Raw genomic sequence first — 24,251 nt, 5'->3', positions numbered from 1 at the left:
TTCAATAACATACAAAGAAAGGAAAACAATATTTTCAATTCCTTAAATTACAGTTGTGCCTTGACCAAAGTAAAAAAAACGACTACATTAAGGCACTAGACAAGATGGAAGCAAATTTATTTTCCATTTGTTGCACACTAAATTATAGGGCATCAAACACAGTGCGAGCAACTGCACATTATCAGCTTTGTATTGACTTCTCCTATGAACTGATGAAATCCTGTTGACGTAAGAGAAAACCGTGTGGATGTACTTGACAGCTTCCAAATGTAGGTGTCTGAGTAGGTAGTAGTTTATTTCTGGAAAATAACCTTTAGCTCAGTGAGCCAAGAGTGGGTAAATACAGGTTAACAAGAGTAAGCTCAGCGGCTCTGTAAGGCTGCACAGCGGTGCTTTGAACCTGTTAGGCCCATAAAGATCACCAAATTCTGTGCCAACCCATTCAGTAGAGATACACTACAGAATCATTTAAAACCTGATGGTGGTCAGGGGTCCAGCCACCTGCTTTATCCTACCTGTTGAAGATCCGTGGGCGGTGCCACCATGAGTAATACTGTGGTATTTTTTGGAGTAACACTAGTGCTGCCGGTTTTTGTACGGTTAGAGGAGTGTGCAGTCTTTTCCTGGAGACCAGCTTGTAGCTCTATGCAGTTCCCAGCAGCCTCAGTCTCTTTTTCACCTGGAAATTGAGTTTCGGCAGGCTTACAATGCGTCCTGCCAAAAAGACTCTGGCACAGGAAAGTCAGCATGCTCTGCATCATCCTCAAACTGGGGCTTACTGTGTCTGGGTGAATAGCCTTTCATCAAACCCAACAAGGACACTTAACTGTGTCTGTTGGCTGAAACAAAGAGTTGAACTAGCAGAACAAGTGAAGAAAAAGCTGAACAATGCGGGGCTGTAAGGAGGACTCCTCCAATTTCTTCCACTACACTGCTCCAGCTCAGTGTGTCATCTTGTTACTGGATCTCTTTCTCATTTAAAACACTCAGCTAAAAAGACGTCCAGGTTCAGGTCCACAGATAACAAACAAAAGCAGCAGGATAAAAATGCTCTTAACTCATTTCACTTCTGAGGCATGATTGGTTCGCCATTTATCAAACCTAGAATTTCATCCTGTGAGTAACTTCTGTTAAGATTATTTAAAATGATTGCAGGAGCAGCAGCAGCAGCAGAAGCCGGTCAGGATTTGCCCCTTAGTATCAGCATCCAGAGAAATGTATTGAGAGAGCCTCCAGAAAGCTGCATCATCACTGCAGCTGAGGCTGACCAATCACCGCAGCCCATACTAGCAGGTTTGACTGTCAAGCCATGAAAGAGCCACTCAGCCAATGGAGGACAGGATAGCAGCACAAAAATGAATTTATGCCTTCAATCGTCAGCCAGAGTGGAAGAGAGGTGGGGTGAGAAGAGCAGGGTTTCCCCTTCTACGCTTCCCTCGCAGCAGCAAAATTCTGCTGAGTGATGCCTACCTACTCCCTCCCGCATTATCCTCCTGCAATCCCCCTGAGTCATTCCAAGTACACCGTCAGCATCCAGCTGGCAACCCTATCCACCCGAGAACCGAGCTCCGCTGTCATTCTCAACCACAGACCGTAAGAAATAATGGAGGTAGCATTATTGACGTCAGCCATTTGATTGTGGACTGCTGCTTTGAATCAAGGGGATAAGCGAGCAAAGGAAAGCGTACCCCCTATGGGGAGATTCTTAGGCCAACAAGCCATCACTTTCCATTAGCATCCCATTGACGGCCATTCCTTTTGGCGTAACTTGGACAGCAAATAACTTCACAACTGTAGCGTTTAAAGACTCTATTTGCCCATTGTTTTTTTCTACAAAACACAAGAATGTACAATATGTATTACCTTGTATCTCACGTTATGGCTCTGTAGCAGCCGTTATAAAAATAGGCTAATTGATTGTGTCATAACTATGTGGCTTTCTGTCCCACAGAAATGACCGTATAGTCAGGAATAGCTTGCAGGCAGTTTGGACTTACATTAGCTGTTTAAGTTTAATTACTAATGTTAACTAGCATTTTAGCTAGCAATTATTGACCTATTAGTATATTATCTCCTAACATACAGTATACCTACGCTCTCCGTCTCTGCTGATAAGGAATTATTGAGATTTATCTTGGCACAGATACCAGAAGACTTAAAACTTTCAGATAGGTTGCTCACGTCACATCTACGTCGTCAAGCTCAGTTGGAGGTTGCGCAGTAACACTCAGCCATCGCCGGAAGAAAGCTTCTAATATCCTTCACTGGTCTCCGTCAAAGTCTAAGGCGTTGCTGTGTCCATTTATTTTACGGTCTAGACTTTGAAGACGAGTTTGCATTTTTGCCATCGCCATCTTGGTATTTTGGAGCCAGAAGTGACCATACTGGGACCAGGAGAGAATGACGCGGCTTAACAGTCTCTATGGTTTCAATAGCGCTGCGCTAAGCGAAAAGCTAAAGAAATAGCGTTGCAGATTTTCAACCCTTTGGACCATGGATGTATTAAATTAACTTAACCTGTCAATGTCTTTGTAATGACAACTTGACATTAACCTAGACAACATACTGTAAGTAGTAAATATGTCAAGGTGGGCCCAATTATCAAACTTTAATAAACTATTTAGCTTTATGTGTTAATATTACATTACAATATCGTTAAGTGGTTGTTTTTTTACATTGTCTGTCATGACAGCATTACAATTGTGTCATGTATACTTCCCTTGTCCTCAAGTAAAGTAAAACAATTTCAACCTGTCATAAAGTTTTGATTTCATTTCATTATTATATATGATTATATGATTATATATGACGGTGTCATGAATAATATCCATCACATCAGGTAAAGTGGAACCATTTGGACTTGTCATTAAGATGCCTTAAAAGTTATAGGACCAGTTTGACAACAGTGAATGCAGTACCGAGGTTATTTAATGAATTTTGAACAGATAACGTTAGCGTTGCAAAAACTGTACTACAGCAGCTAACTAAAGTAACCACTAACTGTAGTAAGCTGCCATTAGCTAGTGAATTCAGTTAGCTGTACAGCTGCTAAATTAGCTGACTCAGCCCAGGGCTGCTAAGAGCCACACTCGGAAAGAAAACCTTCTCGGTAGTGTATTCTCAGTCGAAAAACTAGTCTCCGCTGTGTTTGGTCTCATCCATCCAGCCGAGGTCACCATCACCAAAAGCTCTTTTTAACGAAATTTGATGGTGAAGACATGTCCAATCCTACATCGCCTCTTATTGGCCGACCCTGGTATTCTTTCCGTAACCAATCTCACTCCATATGCCCAAAACTAACCAATCAAGACAACGCCAACGAGTAGGGAGGGACTTGTTGATTAGCATTTACAGTAGCCAATGTGCGTTAGGCTGGGTCCCAGGCAGCTTCGAAGCGATTCATTCGGATTCAATTCATCCCGCCATGCTTTAGCTAAGTCTGTGTTGCCAGACAGGGGTAAAAACAGCCTCTTCAGAAGTGCAACTGAAAGAGTATTTTATCTTAACTAACAAAAAATAAATCTAAATTAATTATTACTAGGTCAGCAACACTATATGGCAGAAGGGTATGTTACAACATGTTGTACGTCCTGGTGCTGGAATACAGTCACACTTTACACTGTTTAGCTGTCAGCTTTTCAACTGTGTTTAAGCCAGCTACTAACAGCCACTATTATTACCTGTGGAGCCCGACCAATAAAGATATTAATTCATCAGAATCATTTATAATGATAAATATATGATTTTTAAAAATTAATATTTCAAAAATAAAATAAAAACGGACGGTCAACCATGTTCTGAGTGTTGGCGTTGCAAAGTTTGTCCACCAGAAGACGCTCTACAACGTCCCTGCAGGCAACAGTGATTATTTTAGTTTTTGTTCAAAGGACATCAAATTTCATATCTTAAGTTTGTATTTTTATGCATTTTATTTATCAGAACTTTAATATATTTTGATGTTCATCTGTTCCGTTCTGTCAATAATACAAATTATCATATTATTTTAGTGAGAAGTCATAAATAACTACAAATAACTAATGTTATGGAAACCTTTTTTTTTTTTTTTAATGAGATTCTGGATTTTTTAAACTATATATATCGGCCAATGTATCAGATTTTTAAAAAAAAACACAAATATTTGTATCGGTATCAGCCTTAAAAACCCCTTATTGTCCAGGCTCTAATTACCTGCTGTGCTGTTTAAAAATCGCATCACAATTTATTTATTTTTTGTGGTTGGAATTGTTACAGGAATCGTTACACATATAAGTAGATTTTTAACTGATTCATGATGCATCTTTACACCCCTTCTATCCATGTCTCACATGTTTTATTTCGTCCTTTAGGCTTTCAATTTACTAATTTGTGCTCCTTAATTACTAATTCATGCTCATTCGATATTGTTTTTGGCATTATACAGTCGATCATGACTTACATACAGTATTTGTGATCTCTATTAAATAATTCATGCGCATTTAATATTGTTTTGGTATTATACAGTCACCTTTTAAAGCTCTGTCTCTTGCTGCCCAAACAAAGTCATAAAGCCAATCCTTAAGTAAAACGTTCCCCACACCATCTTCTTACCACTTGTCATACAAGGCAGGATGGATCCATTGATCCATGCTGTCTTCATGCCTCGTTTTAGCTGAAAAAGAGAGGCAGGCTCTACAATATTTAGTGCTGCTGTAGCCTACACTTTAAGATTCAACTATGTGTGTGTTAAAAGGTTTACGGCGAGACCAATGCTGTACTAAGCTGTTACTTCTCTACTTGTGGCTTTCCTGTTAGCTTGAACATCTTGCCCATTCTAACGTTTAGTCAAACAGTAACTGAACCCTATTGACTTGCGGGCTTTTTATATTGACTGAAGTTTATCATTTACTGTTAAAAGGAACTAGAAATATATTAATGAGCAGGTGTATATTCCTAGTATATAGTCATTGTTGTAAAAAATCTGCCTAAATTAAAGCTTTGTCCAAATGATACAGAATATATTATTTTGAGATACAATAAACCTGACAGTTTAAAGTTGTGTAGAAACTTTTGAGGAGCTTGAACCGTGAAGTGTTATAAGGGGTTAATCCTGTGACCTCTTTGGTTTGGACCTTTTCCACAATGTCAAACGGCATGTAGAAGGTACCATTATCAAGGATTACGGGACTATCCTCAGCAAACAAAGAGAGAAACTTCCAGAGAAGCAGGAATTTCCACAACTCTGATCTGCTTCCAGTCCAGTCTGTCAGATGAGGTCAGGGGAGAGTCCCTTACTCAGTTACTATTAGGAGTGCTCAACAGTGTTGGGAGTAACGCATTACAAAAGTAACAGTAATAGTAATGTATTCCGTTTTGCTGTAACGCAGTGGTATAACGCACTACTAATTAAATTTCGGTAATATTATACTCGTTACAATCTCAGTTACGTGAGTAACAACACATTTTAACGCAACATTTAGTGTTCTGTTTTTTTAAGAATTCACCAACACACAGCGAAACATTTCTTCACAGGAAAATAGTGAGTATTATTTACTGTTGTTGTATTCGATAGTTGAGGTGACTGCAGACAAACACTTCACTGGGAAAACAACATTGTATCTACATGTAATGTCTTGCTAAATGTGTGGGATTTGTAATCTATTGTTGATCGATCGCCTATGTATAGCCTCTGAAGTTAATCTGAGCGGATCACATTTTTGCCACAGCAGACAGCTGTCTCCAAGCTGCATTCAGCTGAGTGTAACACCTCATGTAGCTTATGTTTAATTTACAGGCTTTTTGAAGTATAAATAGATGTCAATACACTTAATTCATAGTTTACTGCCATTGAATTAACTTGTTATGCTGTAGCAAGAACCAAGACTGTCAACGTAGTGTTGATGCCTGTTCACAACTGGCTAGTACAAACGCACTGTTTTCCAAAAGTTGTCTGTTATGAGTGTTATATTTGTAGCCATCATTCCGTTATTAATCTGACTTCGAGTTGATTTGAGATGCTTTCATACAGAGATAAGTGAAACATACTTTCTGAGGTGTTTGTGGAGACAGTTGTCTGGAAACGACTATGCCAGATTAACTTGTGTCACTTCGATCCCGTTGATTGTGTTGTATGTTTAACTCTACAGGCGTGCATCATTCTCTTGGTAGTCTACACTACAAATTACTGCTCATTCATCACATTTGGACACGAGTCACGACTGTCAAACTCCTATTTTACAGCCACTTGGATAGTAGCTAGTGCAGGTGTGGAAAGGTGAAATATCAGGCTTGTGCTCGTGTCTTTGTTGATAGCTTAATGTCACGAGATAATCTAAAAAAATCGGTGTCCGTGGTTTACAGTACAGAGACCGTAGTAGAGACTCAACGTTTCACTGACAACGCGTGATATTTTCGTAATGAAAACGGCTCATTTGTCTGTCAGACATGTCTGATCGGGTCCAAAACTACTGTTCTAGCAACCCGTTCCTACCGTAATGTTTCACAAGACCCCGACAAATGAATGGGAAAAGAGGGGAATTGTCATAATCGTTTACTGCAGCGGTGCAGCCCCGCCTGAGACACATATCACCAGTTAACTCAAAAACCGACAAAATCGACATGACGGTACGTCCGCGTGGACAGCAGTGTGTCCGAGCTGCTCACACATAGAAACATGTCGGGAATTAATGTTTATCAGCCGTAGAGAGTTACTCTTCCTGGAGTGGAATGGCTTTGAAAGACAACCAAAAACGCTGTTTAATATGTTGCAGTCATACAAAGTAGACAACCTAAGCTTGACGGACATGTTTCGCATTTAGTGTTCACGTTCATCTTAGCGCAAGCTAGCAAAGGTACGTTACGGACAACTTCCTTGAAGACTACTTCAAAGTAAAAGCACTTCCTGTGACGGGTCGCAGTAAAACTAAATTACTGTTAAATTACTGTTAAATAAGGTTGTGAACCTTTTCACATATCAGCTGTAAATCAAGTACTGTACATAGTGAGTTTTAATCACACTATAATTGATCACTTCCTTTAGAGTACTTTAAATTAAACTACATGCTTTAAACAAACATTTTAAAACAATGCCGTACTTCAGTACAACTATACAGTACTTTTAAATTAGTATTTTCCTTTTATCCTACTTGCCTATTGTACATTTTGCTTATTTATTTTTTATATATTTAGTTACGTTGCATATTCATATTAATGATAAAGAATATTATGAATAATCTATAATATATTAAAGTGGATCAATATCTACTACAAAGAACTGCTACAAACTACTATTTTTTCTATTTTTTATAATTGCCACTATTATTGCCACTCTTCATTCTAACCCCAAACGGTCGTCAGACACCGCCTATCAAGAGCCTGGGTCTCTCCCAGGTTTCTGCCTAAAAGGAAGTTTTTTCCTTGCCACTGTTGCACTGTTGCTTGCTCTGGAGGAAACTACTAGAACTGTTGGGTCATTGTAAATTCTGGAGTATGGTCTTGACCTGCTCTATCTGTAAAGTGTCTCAAGATAACTCTTATTGTGAATTGACACTATAAATAAAATTGAATTGAATTGAAATAAACCGGAGACTTTATTGATCCGGTGGTGAAATTCACAAACTAGCTGCCAAGTCAAACTTCCAATGTTATTTTGGTAAAAGTAACTCAAAGTAATGCATTACAATGCAAAGACAGTAATATTGTAATATAACTAATGCCTCTTAAATGACAATAACTTGTAATATATGAGTTATTACATTTTGGAAGTAACTTGCCCTAACACTGGTGGTTACTAAAATTGCTGCATGATGTGTATTTAATCAGACATGCATAAACCTTTCAGCAGGAATACCCGTAAAATAAAAGACTAGTGACCCAATAAAAACCTAATTCTAACAACTTCATCAAAAGCCTGTGACCAGATTTTGCTCAGGGCTCCACATTAACATTTCACATTGGATGCACTAGGATGCCCACCTTTTTTAGGTAATTAAGATGTACCCAACATTTTAAATTTCGTCTTCAAATGTTGATTAAATTACGGTCACTTATGTCGTTGAAATAAAAGCTATAGATCCAAAGATCTTTTCATTTTGCTATCATTCGTAGTTGCAATTAAAAGTCTAGACGTCTTTTGGCATACAAATTATTGTTTGCTGTATAACTTACATGTACACACACAAAGTAAAAAAATGATTCACTAACTGGTTTTAATTTTACCAAAAATATGTCAACTGCGTTTTGTTAAACTGCAGATGATTTGTCCATTTCTAGCACGGTTTGTTCCAGTTTGGGCACTTTCCCTGCTGTTGTGTTGTTTTCCTTATTGTCTTGTCATTGTTCCTTTCTATCTCTGCTGACTAACTAGCTATTTGGTCTCTCTCCCGGCATGTTTGTTTCTGACATAATGATGGGGAATTAATTATTTTTATTTCATCTAACGTTACATGGAAACACTAAGTCAAAAATATAGACAGCAACACAAGACAGGAAACATTCATATAGTATACAAAAATACAAAAACACCTCATATAATATAGCTCAAATATGTCCACTTACCATGAGCTCATGTTCAGTCCGATGTACTCCTAATTTCTTCAGCCCAATTGTGAGGTCGTTGACACAAATTCCTCCATCACCGTTCACATCCAGGACTTGGAACAACACTTTCAGTCTGTGCTCCTGCTCAGGTCCTCCACATATGTCACATGGATGAGCTGATTGACCGGGGTCCGAGTTCCAGTCACCAACCACGGGCTGTTGGGGGACTGATTTAGATGGGGGACCTGAGGAGGGGTCTTCGGCGTGCCCGCCTCCGCCACCCGGCTCGACTCCTCGGTGAGTTTCGTCGGATTGGCACTGGCAGAATCCATCACTGAGCATGGAGGGCATCACCGAACCCTGCTGGTGCATCACGAGACTATCCGTCTCCTGAATAGTTTGATACTCTACGTTACTTGCTACAGTTCAACCGGTTGAGAACTTTAAAGAGCACTTTAGGCCAGTTATAGCTCGAGCCCTCACTACCACGTCACATGTCCCTCCATTTCAGCCCTGCCCGGCACTGAAAGGAAAAGCTACCAGAAGCCGGTTAGCTTACAAACTCGACTTTTCACCGCGAAAACAATCGAGGAGTTGACCTGAGAGGAAAATGGTTCTTCTCTATAAACTCACTAAAAAAATTAGCGCAGGTAGCTAGCGTTTCCAACCACAGACATGTTCAACGTACCGCTAACTAAAGATGCCGGTTAAACGAGACGTGATGATAAGATGAGGATCCTGAGCTGTCAGCGCCCTTTACCATCTGTTACGTTAGAGATTATACGGAGCTCGTGTATCGCACATAATAAAAATACGGTTAGTGTAATAAAGAGTAATGTAAACAAGATCTTTCTTCTTATACCCTATTTAAGTCCTGTTAACTTGCCGACGGAAAAGGAAAACACATTTGGCTCCGGGAAGCGATAATTTATTTCATAGGATGGCAAAGGCATGTCCCGCCCTACTCGGCCTCTGATTGGCGTACTCTGGATCGCTTGCTCACGGCTCTTAACCTTAACCAATCTTACTCTGCTTTAACCAATCCAACCAACGAAGGCAACGAGTACTAGCCAATCAGAGGCAAAGTGGGGCGGGTCATGACTTCGCCTCATGGATCAGTGGTTCTCAACCTGAGGGTCGGGACCCCCAAGGATGTCGCGAATTAATAAGTGTTCATACAAAAATACCTTATCTAGTATAAATAGTAATGATATGTGGCTTTAAAGTTTAATATAATAATGATATTAAAAATAATTCTAAAAATAAAAACTCATGTCACTGCAGCTAATATCTTGTGGGACATTTAAAGGTGCAATATGTAATATATTTACTGTATTTACTTACAGCAAAGTGCCCTGCTATGCCATGAACTACAAACTACTATTTTTTGTGACTGTTATTGCCACTCCTCATTCAACCCCAACTGGCAGTCAGACACTGCCCAAACAAGAGCCTGGGTCTCTCCCAGGTTTCTTTTCTTTTCTCTGAAAGGGAGTTTTTCCTCGGTACTGTCCCACTATGGCTTGCTCTAGAGGGAACTACCAGAACTGTTGTTCAGTGACATTGTGTGACATTGGATTTAGTGTTCTTAACACCTGGCAACTACTGTGAACTTCAACGCTGGGAAGGAGGGGCCGGGGGGAACAACTCTTTTCAGTATTTTGAATTGAACTGCAGTAACCATTGTAAACACAAGTTGTCATTATTACATATTGGACCTTTAAGCAGCAAAACTAAACTAAACAAACAAACATATATTGCAGTACACATAAGATTGGCAAACTTCCCTTTAAGTCACAAGCTAACCCTAGCAGTAGCTAGCTTGGTTGGCATAAGGCTGGACAAGACATTTTGGCATATATAGGCAACCGACATTTTTCACTGAACTTTGATAAAGTGAAACACACAGTGAAAGAGTTACTTCAAGACAAAAACATGGAGAACATCCAAAAACAAGTTCACGTCTATTTTGATGTAGCCTACAGTGCAATAGATGGCATTTCAAAGCCTCTACAAAGAAAAGAAAGAAAGCCTTTTCACTCCCCTTTAAGCCCCATTGTTCCGAATATGGTTGCAGTTCCACCAGAGTTCCACTGAGGGTGATCGCAGGCAAGTGCAAAACGAATGATAGTCTATGGAGCTGGATGGCTAAATTTGTCTCTTTCTCCCGATTGATGTTGAGAAATCTCAGATTTGATTGTAGTTTTTGCAAGTTCAACATAGTTTAGATTGAAAGTTGAATGAACAAGTACTTATGTCCTTTCGATTTCTTACACGCTGAGTCGTTGTTACCCATAACACGCTAGCATTCGGCTAATGAATGCTGATTGGTCAGTGAAGGAGTGATTCCAACCAGAGATCCTGCTTGATGGCATCCGAAGGAGAGCCAGAATGTCTGAGTGAATATTTTGATGTGGTCTTTAAAACCTTAAAAGCTCTTTCTAGCACGTGACAGGGAGAGCCTGTCAGCTGTGTTGTCGATGCCTCAAGAGAAAAGAGGAAGTGACTCAGAGCTTGCGATTAAGCAGTATCTCCAGCCATATGATGTGTATGATGATGAACATCATGCTGTATTGAGGAAGACTTAAAACTGTGAATGTTAAGAAAATGTTCACAAGTGAGAAGTGGGGTAATTTTCAAAAAGACTGCTATAGAAATTGACTTCTTTTTGGAGAGTTTTTGAAAAGTTTATGTGAAAGTCATTAATCTAATCGAAACTATTTCTGTGTAACAGACCGTTGCTAAGTATAACAGACCGTTGCCATGGACTGAATTCTGATCATAGACTCTGGAAGACCATTCAATAAAATCCTTTTTAAATGAATATTTTGAGTTAAACCTCTTCAGGGTGATTCCAGATCACACTGCATCCCCCTGTTGGTGGTGATGGCCGAATGAAGCTTTGTGAACCAGTGTCTTTATTTTCTGAGTCCACTAGATGGCACTCTCAGTTCAACAATTGGTTGAGAATATGCTGAATTGCATTGCCTTGGGCCTTAATGCAAAGAGCGCCACCTAGTGGGCTCAGGAAATAAAGACACTGGTTTACAAAGCTTCATTTGGCCATCACCATCTGCTGGAGTTCTAATTTACAATAATGATAGGCTCACTCTACATGATTCCTTACACATTTACTATAATAACTGTTACGCTGTTCAAGCATGTAAAATTCCAAAAAGCAAGTTGATCCAGACTTTATAGGCTACTTGCTGTTTTGGATTGTTGTAAAAGCTCCCAAAAATGTACAGGTTATTCGAACTCCAATTATAGTCATTGTACATCTGTGATATGTGACGATGCCTGTATGGATATTTCTTTTTTTATGTTTAATGCATAGACATATAAAATGGTACAAACATAGAGACAATGAGAGATATATTGTCTGAAAATTTCATCAATATTACAGAGGGGGGAAAAAAGGCAAAGTGAACAAAAACAGATACAAAAAAACATTAAAAAATTCCCTTGATTTAGTGATTGATGGTGATGAAGTACTGATTTACTGTATATTGTGAATTAGCTATGATGTATCAGCTGGGACAAGGTTTGGGTATGTTTGTTTTAAGTCTGCATTGTGTTATGCATCTATTATTATGTGAAATTGGTGATAACAGCGTATTGTCTACACATTAGAAGAAGGGCAACTGTTTAATGTGCTACATCTTTTCTAGTTTGGAGAGCTGCAACAGATCCCTAACCCACAGAATCTTCTTTTAGCTTTGATATTTTGGCTTCCTCAGGGAAAACCCCAAATGGCGACTGGCCACCTAAGTCCTAAGTAATGTTTTCAACAACAAAGGTCCAGTATGAATAGACAGATAGATGGATAGATAGATAGATAGATAGATAGATATTTATTGATCCCAAAAATAAAGGGAAATTACAGTGTTACAGCAGCACACAAAATATACATACATACAATATACATGAAATAATAATAATAATAGTAACAAAATATAAGAATATAAGAACAAATATTTAAATATATACAAGATGGGAAAACAAAATGTGCAACTGTTTAAGTATGCTAAATTGTAAATGAACCAATCGGGCCGGTTGCCCTTATTGCAATATTGTGGTGTCTCAGAGCACTGTGAGCACTCGTGCACTGTGTTCACATAGCGCTTAGTATGGACATTTCTGTCACTGTGGCTGTGGACACTGGAAATATATCTCCAATATTTGGAAAAATTTAGGGGTGAAAAGTGTTCACTTGTGTTCTTGACTATTTTTTAAAATGTATTCAATCTTAGGTAACTTCTGTATGTGAATTTGCAAAGGTTACGAAAAATGTTTTCGCTTTTGAAACCTTTATTGGTTGAGTTTATGTTTTTCAACTAATAGTTTTTTACAAAAAAAATGGAATGGAGAAATGTCTTAAGATTGTGTTTATAGAGGGTAATACATCACGCACACACACACACACACACACACACGCACACACACACACACACACACACACACACACACACACACACACACACACACACACACACTTGACAGAATGCAATTTTTATATGGCACATGCAAAGTGTCTTTTTTGTATATCCATCTATCTATCTATCTATCTATCTATCTATCTATATCTATATTCCTGTTTACTGTTGCTTGTTATAGCAATTTCCTGCAAATCCTGTCTACTGTTGTTATTGAAATATTAAAATGAAACAATAGGGGGGAAAAACTCATATTTACCAACTACGACTGTAATATAAAGTGAGATTATGGTTAGAATTTTGAATAAGATCGTTTATTTGGCTGGTTGAATATTGGCGTTTGATTAAACCAATAGTTACAGAGAATAAAGCATGACAGTGAGATATCCGACCAATAGGGTGTCAGTGGGCGGGGGTTATTCGCCCAGCCAACGTAAGCGTTGTTAGTAGGAAGAAGAAGAAGCCGATTCTGGAAGCCATTACGTTGCGCACATTAATTGAGTGAATCCTACTATTTGTGCGTACAATACGCACAATTACCTCTCCAAAAAGAGCAGTTTCTGCAATTATGGCATCGGTCGCGAAAAAAAGAAAAATGAATTTCTCGGAGAGAGAGGTGGAAATTATTGTGGAAGAAATAGAGAAACAAAAGCACACACTAGTTAACCACTTCAATGCTGGAGTCACCCACATGGCAAAGAATAACGCGTGGGTGGATATTCTGAAAAAGGTGAACGCTGTCACCACCTGTCCCAGAGAGTTGCCCGAGGTGAAAAAGAAGTGGTCTGACATGAAGACGGAGGTCCGGCGGAAAGTGGCCCAGGCACGGGCTGCTATGGAGGGAATCTCCGCTGACTGCACTCCAGTTCCCGTCATCCTCACCGCTATGCAGCAGAGGATCTGTAACCTCCTGGGGGAGGCCACCATCATCAGCTTACCTGCAGGAGACTCGGATGCTGAGATAACTTTACCTGTTACAGTGAACACTGCCACCACCGTCACACTAGCAGACAGTAAGTTGACAAAAGTTTTCACTCTGAGCATGCTCATCTTCAGAGCTCATCCAGAAAGAGAACTGAGAGGCCGAGACACACTGCATGTGAAAAACTGAATATGTGTTATGGAAGATTAAATATAATTGGAAACTAAAATATATAGCCAGTTGTGGAACCACAAAAGCCAGCCTTCCTCTCATTGTCCGACCAAGACAACACGCAAACCGACTCTTGTCTGCTGTGTAAGGGCTTCACAAAAGACAAGTAGGCCTATTGGATTATGGTGAACTTTTGATTCATTATTACACAGGATCTGATATATTTCTATTGTTTATTTAAACCACTGAAAACAGACTTGGTAATAAAGTTAAAATAAGGTCTGCACCTCTGTTGCAGATGTGATACAACTAGATGTGATATGCATCCCTAAAATGATGTCAAGGTTTTCCTTTACAGCAGAGTCTTGTATGATGGTGTGGAGTCTTGTAAACAGTGTTTATGATGTTGACTTTTTCAATTTTTCTATACATTTCATGTGATTTAACACAAAGTAAAGTAAAGTAGGCTATGGTGTTATTGGCCTTCGATGATTTCTTTTGTGAGGACTCTTGGTGTGTTTATTTTGATATTTTTATCTATTAATGGATGAGGTACCAGCAGGTTTTGGAAATATGCCTGAATACGAATCATTTGTTGTGTGGATTCATTACATATAGAAATCGACATCCATGTACTATAGATTGCTCTGGCATACTGTGTAAATATACTGTATATATTACTGTGGTTACTATAGAGGGGTTGTATTGAAGTTTAAGCTCTATCTATAGAAATGGATATGTGAATCAATGTTATGCACTAATACCTGATTGGTGTACACAAAACAGTCACCTTCTACAAAAGATGGCTTCCCAGGATGCAACACCTGAAGATGGTGTAGTACTGAAACGTTTGCTACATGTGATCCATGTCACAGGGTCCACACGTTGACAGTTTGTAAATGACTAAAGGTTCCAAAAATAACTTCAATCAAGTCACTGAAATTCCTTTTTATCCTTCTTATCTTTAAAAACCCAAAACTAATTAAAGAAGTAATTTTAAATGGCACTTGAGTAATGTAGTAGTTTAAGGAGAAACATATTAAAGTGCAAGTTTTAGTCTAACAAGTGAATTTTATTTTTTTAATGTTTTAGATTGTCTTCTTTTTCTTCGATTGTTGGTTGTATTTTCCTGTGTTTTTAAGCCTCATCCTCTGTCTGCATATTTTACAGCGCTTCCATCCGGCTCAGGTACAGACTGTGATGAAGCAAAGCCACTCAGTAAGTTTTTAATTTCTTCTGCAATATCTCTCCATACCTGCATAATATTATATACCTGACACATGCAGATCAGTTAGTACATTTCTCAGTGAATTGGACACATCTTTCCACATGGTACAAAGAAAGGTCTTCCTTCATGGAATTGATTATTAACTAAAATGTTTAATCATCATAAACCTTGATAGCAGATACTAGATACCTAAGGAACATAAGCTCATTAAGCAAAGTTAGATAAGATATTGTTCTATTTTTCTGGTGAAGTAAGAAATCTCGTGACATAGAACATAATACTCAGTTATACTGACTATGCAAGATTTTTGCGCAGGGGTGTGTCCAGACAAATTTAACAATTTCTGCAATTTTTTTGTGCCTTTTTGAAACTGCAAAGCTAACTCACATTCAATTCAATTCAAATTTATTTACATAGTGCTAAATTACAACAACAGTTATCTCTTTGCGTTTTTCATTAAAGAGCAGGTCTAGACTGTACTCTGCGACGTTATTTACAGAAACCCAACAGTTCCCACCAAGGAAGCAATAGGAGGAGAGAGGAGAGGGGGGCGAGAGAGCACAAGACTCCGGAAAGGGAAGAAGTTGAGTTAGTAACATGCATTTAATGGAATGAGGTTGCATAGAAGGAGGAAGAAAGAGGTGCTCAGTGCATCATGAGAAGTCCCCCAGCAGTCCCGGCCCATAGCGGCGTAACTAAGGGATAGTTCAGGACGTTCCTGGGCCAGCCCTAACTATAAGCTTTATCAAAGAGGAAATTCTTAAGCCTACTCTTAAAAGTTGAGATGGTGTCTGCCTTCTGAACCCATACCGGAACCTGGTTCCACAGGAGAGAACCCTTATAGCTGAACGCTCTGGCTCCCATTCTACTTTTAGAGACTCTACGAACCACAAGTAACCCTGCATTCTGGGAGCGCAGTGCTCTGGTGGGGTAGTAAAGTACTATGAGCTAATTTAGATAAGATGGTGCCTCATTTTAGACAGGATATTCCTGATTGTTGCAATATAACGTAGGTGAAAAAAAGGCAGTCCTTGAAATTTGCTTTATGTGGGAATTAAAGGACATGTCCTGATCCAGCATAACTCCAAGATTCCTCACAGTCATGCTGGAGGCCAGGGTGATGCCATCCAGATAATGCGTCACGGAGGTGCTTGGATCCCAGAGCAATAACTTCAGTTTTGTATGAGTTAGTCATTGGAGTCAAAATTTCAGGTCATCCAGGTTTTAATATCCTGAAGGCACATTTGAAGTTTAGTTAACTGATTAGTTTCATCCGGCTTGATCAATAGATATAATTGAGTATCACCTGCCTAACAATGAAAGTGTATGGAGTGTTTCCTGGTAATATTGCCTAAAGTACATACATAAAGTGAACAGGATTGGACCGAGCACAGATCCTTGTGGGACTCCATGACTAACTTTGGCGTGCATGGAAGATTCATCGTTAACATGTACAAACTGAGATCGATCTGATAAATAAGACTTAAACCAGCTTAGAGCAGTTCCTTTAATGCCAATTAAATGTTCCAGTCTCTGTAATAGGATATGACGGTCAATAGTATCAAATGCAGCACTAAGATCTAATAACACCAGTACAGAGATAAGTCCTTTGTCTGATGCAATTAGGAGGTCATTTAGAATTTTCACAAGTGCTGTCTCTGTGCTATGATTAACTCTAAATCCTGACTGAAAATCCTCAAACAAGCTGTTGCTATGCAGAAAGTCAAACAGCTGTTTGGCGACTGCTTTCTCAAGAATCTTAGAGAGAAATGGAAGGTTGGATATAGGTCTATAGTTGGCTAAAACATCTGGATCAAGGTTGGGCTTTTTTCAGAAGAGGTTTAATTACAGCTACTTTAAATTGCTGTTAATAAAGACAGATTGGTTATATCTAGGTATATCTTATATATCTTGGTAGAGAAGTGTTGACTAAGGGTAAAACTTCTTTTAGTAGCCTAGTCGGGATGGGATCCAAGAGGCAGGTTGATGGTTTAGATGAGGAAATAATTGAATTACATTGATAAAGACTAAGTGAAGCAAAGCAGTCTAAACATATATCTGGTTTTACAGCTGGTCCCTGAGTTGAGAGATAAGTCAGTGCCAGTTAAAGGCAGGTCTTGGTGAATTTTAATTCTAATAGTTATAATTTATCATTAAAGAATCTCATAAAGTTGTTACCTTCTAAGAGCTACGGGAGTACTTGGCTCAGTAGAGCTGTGACCTTCCGTTAGACTGGCTACAGTGCTGAAAAGAAACCTGGGGTTGTTCCTATTTTCCTCTATTAAGGACGAGTAGTACGCTGCTCTGGCATAACGGAGGGCCTTCCTATACGTTTTAAGACTATCTTGCCAAATTGAACGAGAATTTTCCAGTTTGGTGGGATGCCAAATCTTCTCAAGTTTCCGCGATATTTGCTTTAATTTGCGAGTTTCAGTGTTATACCATGGAGCTAACGGTCTTGGTTTTATTATCTTCGTTTTGGAGACGCAACAGAGTCAAGTGTCATTTGCAGTGAGCCCGCTGCACTATCAACAAAAGGATCAATTTGGGAGGGACTGAAATTAGCATAGGAGTCCTTCGTTACTTTGTGACTTGGTAATGAATTAAATGCTAATGGTATCACATCCTTAAATTTAGCTACAGCACTATCAGATAGACATCTTGTCTAGAAGTTTTTGCCTAATGGCGTGTAATTCAGCAGTATAAACTCAAAAGTAATCAAACAGTGGTCAGATAAAAAGGGATTCAGTGGGAACCCTATTAAATGTTCAATTTCAACACCATACACCATAACAAGATTGAGGGTGTGGTTAAATCGGTGAGTCGGTTTATGAACACTTTGAGAGAAGACAGTAGAATCTAATAGAGAGATAAACGCAGTACTAAGGCTATCATTCTCATCGTCCAAATGAATATTAAAATCCCCTACAACAAGAACTTTGTCCGCTTTTAGGACTAAATTTGACAAAAACTCTGCAAATTTAGATAAGAATTCAGAGTATGGACCAGGTGCTCGGTACATTATGACAAATAGAACTGGTTGCATTGATTTCCAACTTGGGCGTGCGGTCCTTACGCATTGGTTAACAGGTGACATTTGAACAGCTCACGTCATCCAGCTGTTTTTGTTTTGGAGGCCTACGGATTTTTGTGTTTTCTGGATCCATCCATGAAAGATGAACAAGCCTAAGTGAAACCTCACTTGCTCCCGTTGTCATTCACAATGACAATAATTCATTCTGATTGGTTGTTTCAGATTTTAAGAACCAGATGGTCTGGCAAAATAAAACAAGTTTACACAAAGTTCATAATATGATTAAAATTTGGGTAGAAAGTTAGTGTGTCCAACAAGGATGAGGCTTACAATATAACATCAGAATAAATTAACTGGCATATTAATGACCATCCAGTTCAAACCATTGATACCCCAAATTCATCCCCCTGGCTCCACCTTTGACCATGTCCTAATCTTGCATTGCCAGACTGTCCTTCACTGCACTGCGTAGGAGGGTCTGGCTAGTCCACACAGCATTCCAGGATGGGAGTGAAACATGCTCTGTTTTATTGGCATGTCTTTTAACCAATTACAGTTGTCTTGGTTGGGGCTATGCGCCGCACGGCGCCCCGGTGCCGCTGCAAAATAGCCTTGACAAGAAAATTGTTCTGGTGGAATATGTGATTGTCAATGATTGTCGCAGTAGTGCAACAGAACACGATTGAACAGATAGTCTATCTAGCTTTCTGAACCTGAGGAGCAGTTAACTATAGTCCTTATAAAGTGATACAAATTTAAATTTCCAACACAAAGAAATCGTAAGGTAACAGACGTCCAGCCAAAAAGAAGGAGATACGGCGGAAGGTCGTGGATTTAGGCTAACCATGTCCTGACTCCATATTACTGGTATAGATCTCATCATTTCTGCTACTCCTTTAACTGGTGCTTTGAGTGACATAAGGGTTAGTAGATCACAACCCTGCTTTCAGATTTAAGGTTTGATTGGAAACTTGCAGACCCCTTAGCCAAAGTAACTCAACTAAAAAGTAGTTTTTCTGTTCTGTTTCCAGCTGAAACAACTTACCATACCCTGGAGGATGGAGGCGTAGTGGAGTACTGCACCACCACTGTGAGTGACTCCACTCCCACTGTAGCAGCCGTTGAGGCTCCAGTGGAGATGCTGGCCTCATCCTCAGCTTCCCCACCTCCTCCCCAGGGTCAGGCCAAACCTCAGGAGCTGAAGAGCCGCATTGCCCTCAACTCAGCCCGCCTGCTGCAGGAGCAGAGAGTCACCAACGTCCACATCCGACAGATAGCCCAGCACCTGGAGGGCCAGAACGAGCTCCTGCAGATGATGCGGCGCTCCCAGGAGGCTCAGGCATTTGCCCAGGAAAGACAGGCCCAGGCCTTGGAAGGTACCCAGGCTGCCCTGCTAGCATTAGTGCAGATGCTCAGGCCTGCTCTCAAAGACCTGCGAAAATTCCTGCAGAGTGGGAATGAGGTCACAAACCCCAGCAGCTCAGCAGCAGCAGCAGCAGCAATAGCTGATGGGGCAGGAACAGAGGAGCAGAGCAGGCCCAAAACACCTCCCTGTCCTCCACAGCAAGCTGAGGAAACACATTAGTGCTGTTTGTGTGTGTGTTTGTGTGTGTTTGTGTGTGTGTGTGTGTGTGTATGTGCGTGTGTGCGCATGTGTGTGTACGCGTGTGCGTGTGTGTACTGCCTCCTGTCTGCAATGTACATAGAGGAGTCCTTGCACACAAGCTTCAGAGAACAATGAAATGCTTTTTTCTTTTTAAGTTGCCTTGGTGTGAGCATGTACATAATTCTTCTTATGTTTAATGATTTGGAAAAACAGTCACAGAAGCAGTGAGAAGGTTATGTTTAACATTATTTTTACTTTTTACCGTCTGTCATTAATTAGCAATGAATTTATGTTATTTAATACATTGGATTTGATATTGAAAATATGTTTTTAATGCAAAGATGCAAGTAGTCATCACCCTGATGTGGGCTAAACAATTAAATCTTAGTTTCTTCAAGTTGTCCTGCAGTTTACCCTGAATGAAAACTAATTATAAGACCAGAATCAGCTGGGTTCTACAGTTAGTGTGCACCATGTGTTCAGAATTTAATAAAACCTGAAGCCCCATCGGCCTGTTTTCCATACAGGGTGCATCACTATTAATCAACCAGAAGAGGTCAGTGTGTGCCAGCTTCACCACTGGTGGCGCAGCAGCAGTGTTGTTTTAAAGCATCTTAAATTAAGATAAAATATGTGTGTTATGTGGAATAGTTTTTTACTTTACAGTCATATACTTTGTTAAAGGGATGTTTTATTTCCTTTTCGCACTGGAACCTATTACACCATGCATTAATGTCTAAGTGACTAATGTGAGCAAGAATCTTTTAAGAATCTTTTAAGAATCTTGGTCCAATATTGAGCCTGAACACTTGCTGCAGCAAACCAGGCTGCAATATGACCCTATTAGGTAAATGTGCATCATCAATGTCCGTCCACTAAAAGTGTTGTTTTTGCCACTGACAGGCTCAGATTATTGTGTGACAACATTATGTAACGGTTCCCTACATAGATATACGTTTTTGTAAAATACTAAGATACTTTTGGTTTAACTGGAAACGGAGAGCAGAAGCAGAAATCACTATTGCCACCAGCCTCCATTTAAATAAACAATACTTTTAGCATGGATAGAGCAATCACATCCAATATTCAACCAAACCAGAGTGGTGATTGTAGACGAACCAAGACGGCATGTTGATCATTTTATTTTGTTTCTGTCAACTTTGAAGAAGCGTGTTTTACGATAATAAAATTACTATTTATTTAAATGGAGTCTGGTGGGTTTGGCAATAGGAATTTTGGGGTTTTAAAAAAGGATCTTTATCTTTATCAAGAAGATCAACCTTTGTAGTGATCCTTTCCATAATGTTGTCAGACACTAGATCATCTTTAGAATAACCTGAGCATGTCAGGTTGAATAAAACAAACGGAAGTTACCCTTTAAGTGACTTGTATGTCCACAGTAAATATCTGGGAATCTCTTCTAGGGTTGATTCGTGCTACTACCGGTAGCAACCTAAATTCACTCCTGTTACTTAAGTTTGATTAATTTTCATCATTCATTTTTGACAGTAGCAAATAATTAGGGCCTGAGCTCCAACAACGTTGATTATCAAAGGCATCATTAGTTACCAAAGGCACTATTATTACTGATAGGATTAGTAAAAGGGCCCGAGCTGCTGTAACTTGAATGTTACGTAGTCCAGTCTCTCCTGCTGGATAAGAGTCCTGAAAACGTCATGACGCCACCAACTGACAACAAGACGTCAACTTTGACAACGTGAAATTGACATGTTGTGCTCTACACATGATACACAGCAGCACGACATATAATAGTGTGTTTTCCAGTGCAACATATTGGACAGACGTGGTACCATTTCTTTAAAAAGTCATTTCCAGTGCCATACATCCCACCCAGGAAATAATGTTAGGCTTGTCGATCCGCCAAGAATGGTGGCGGACAATGACCTCCCATAAAGATTACACTGTCCTCTCTGGTGTACCTTCTAACTTCTCCATAAACTCCAACTGGTCCAGAACTGCCCGGACCATTACCACAACTCCCTCCATAGATCACACCCTTCCTCTCCTCCCAACAACTCCACTGGCTCCCTATCAAATATCGCATTGACTTTAAGATTCTCCTTCTTACTTTTATGGCTTTCTCCAACCTGGCACCTCTGTACCTGACAGGTCCTGTACACCTACACATACTTCTGGACACCTTCAAATCACAGATCCAAAAATGTTTTCTTTTTTTAGATTACCCTCTTCTGTCTTGCCACGCCTTTCTCCCTTCTCAGAGATTGCCATTTTAGTTTGTTTTTATGTAGATGTCTGTGTTCTTGTTTTTAATTACTGTTTTACTGCTGTAAGGTAACTTTGAATGACATTAAAGGCGCACATAAATAAAATGAATTATTATTATTATTATAATTATAATTATAACTTGCTTGTAAATGAACAGATGCATCAACCGGTGTCCCGCCAGCCCCCCCGATGTGCGGGATCATCATCACTGCTTGCAGCTTTAATTATTATTTTGCTAATTCATTTAATTTTAAATGGGTTGAATGTGGGTTGAATTGTGAAAAGTTGCAAACCCATTAGAACCGGTAACATGTTTGATATTTTATGGGTGTCATGCTTTAGTATAGCCCCCCTACAAAATGTCAAAGAAGTAGCCCTCACAGTATCTTTCACCTAGATGTATGAAGTTTGGTAGGTATATGAATCAAGTCCAGATAACAAAAACGCCTCATGGAGCTATACCCTAACCGCAATAGTAAATCAGCCATGAATAATTTATTGTCCAATCTTTGGATGTTTTTGACCATTTGCAGCCATTATAAATATCAGGCCTTCTTAGAGTCTCTGGCTAGAGTCTGGAAAAAAATGAGATGTTTATTGTCACACCAGTTGTACAAGTACAAGCGTGTGAAAAGCATATGCTGGGAGGCTCCATTTAACAAAAACAGGTAAGTAGTAAATGCTAAAACAAATAACACAATAAGAAGTCAGATTTAATCTCAAGGTAGAGTACTTTACGGTAAAAAAAAGCACTTAGAAATGGTATAAATGTCAAAATTTGCACAGTAAAATGAAAATGGCTGACCTTTTGTTGGGTTCAAGGGATGAAGCCAAGAGACTTTTTTTGTCTGGACATGATACATGGGACTACCACATAAACATCAGGAGGGCTTTTGTCGACATTTTGTAAGGGGACTTTGGAGCCAATTTGCCGCACCCAGGCTGGAAAAGTTTTGTCAGATTTTATTTCTGCCACTTTTGATTTGTGTGAACATTTTATTAAGCTGAGTATTTTAACCCCTCAAGTGCAATTAATTTGGGTTAAAAACAATAATGAACATAGCAATTTTAATAGGACCTTCACTGACCAACGTTGTCGGTGCTTGGCCTTAAATATACGAACCAAAAAAATATACATATACTTAATAAATTTAAAGAATATTTAAAAACAGTTACTATTGCACACAGAGTGAATAGTGCACAAAGGGATGAAATACTGTAAATATATTCAATTCAAATCATCATCATCGTTTGTTGTGGGTATCATAGCAACATTTGTGTCTGGTTCACCTTTTTGAATAACGAATAGATTACCGCCACTTAAGACACTTTACAGATAGAGTAGGTCTAAAACACACTATATTGTACAATTGAATTCAATTTTATTTATAGTATCAATTCATAACAAGAGTTATCTCGAGACACTTTACAGATAGAGGAGGTCTAGACCACACTCCAGAATTTACAAGGACCCAACAGTTCTAGTAGTTTCCTCCAGAGCAAGCAACAGTGCGACAGTGGCGAGGATAAACTCCCTTTGAGGAAGACAGACCCAGGCTCTTGGTAGGCGGTGTCTGACGACCGGTTGGGGGTGTAATAAATAGTGGCGATAACAATCACAATAAAAGATAATGGAACAGTGATTAGAAATAGTAGTTTGTAGTAGTTCATTGCATAGCAGGGCACTGCAGGGCGTTACAAGATGCAGCAGGACGTAGCAGGGCACCGCAGGAAGTGTAGCAGGACCACAACGACAGCTGCAAACATGATTTTGGAGCCTCCCTGTTCCGAGGAAACATACTGGGGGAAAAAGAACATAAGGACTTTGGGGAATGACTCCCCAGAGCTAGGTTAGTAACAAGCAATTCTGTGACTCCTCACTCCCTAACTATAAGCTTTATCAAAGAGGAGAGTTTTAAGTTTACTCTTAAATGCAGTGATGGTGTCTGGCTCCCGAACCCAGATCGGAAGTTGATTCCACAGGAGAGGAGCCTGATAGCTGAAGGCTCTGGCTCCCATTCTACTTTTAGAGACTCTAGGAACCAAAAGTAGCTCTGAATTGTGGGAGTGTAGTGCTCTAGTGGGACAATAAG

At 39.5% G+C, this 24,251-nt stretch overlaps 2 protein-coding genes and 1 long non-coding RNA gene across 6 annotated transcripts in view; 2 read left to right on the top strand and 1 right to left on the bottom strand.

Annotated features, from left to right (window-relative positions):
- Positions 1-9,518, bottom strand: part of slc25a25b (solute carrier family 25 member 25b) — a 21,060-nt gene extending 11,542 nt beyond the window's left edge. The window contains exon 1 of one of the 4 annotated variants that reach the window (XM_034895517.1): positions 8,533-9,518. In XM_034895517.1, coding sequence (XP_034751408.1) covers positions 8,533-8,886 — 354 coding nt within the window. In that variant the 5' untranslated portion in view covers positions 8,887-9,518. Of the gene's footprint in view, positions 1-515; positions 1,131-8,532 lie in introns of those variants that run through there. The other 3 variants (XM_034895518.1, XM_034895520.1, XM_034895521.1) reach the window with 3 other exon arrangements.
- Positions 5,413-24,251, top strand: LOC117958867. Its single transcript, XR_004659807.1, has 3 exons — positions 5,413-5,427; positions 11,552-11,557; positions 24,021-24,251. It is a non-coding gene; the product is annotated as an uncharacterized LOC117958867 (long non-coding RNA).
- naif1 (nuclear apoptosis inducing factor 1) lies at positions 13,369-20,567 on the top strand. Its single transcript, XM_034895539.1, has 3 exons — positions 13,369-13,963; positions 15,214-15,261; positions 19,337-20,567. Exons 1-3 carry the CDS (start codon positions 13,519-13,521, stop codon positions 19,888-19,890), a joined length of 1,047 nt encoding a protein of 348 aa, XP_034751430.1. The 5' UTR covers positions 13,369-13,518; the 3' UTR covers positions 19,891-20,567.

This window comes from Etheostoma cragini, chromosome 16, assembly GCF_013103735.1.
Source record: "Etheostoma cragini isolate CJK2018 chromosome 16, CSU_Ecrag_1.0, whole genome shotgun sequence".
Lineage (NCBI taxonomy): Eukaryota > Metazoa > Chordata > Actinopteri > Perciformes > Percidae > Etheostoma > Etheostoma cragini.
This window is presented reverse-complemented; position numbering and strand designations above follow the sequence as displayed.

Excerpts from the sequence above, each read along its gene's own strand:
- naif1 (XM_034895539.1), top strand. The coding sequence starts at position 13,519 with ATGGCATCGGTCGCGAAAAAAAGAAAAATGAATTTCTCGGAGAGAGAG. Across the intron at positions 13,964-15,213 it reads CACCGTCACACTAGCAGACA|CGCTTCCATCCGGCTCAGGT; the intron begins GTAAGTTGACAA and ends CATATTTTACAG. Across the intron at positions 15,262-19,336 it reads TGATGAAGCAAAGCCACTCA|CTGAAACAACTTACCATACC; the intron begins GTAAGTTTTTAA and ends TTCTGTTTCCAG.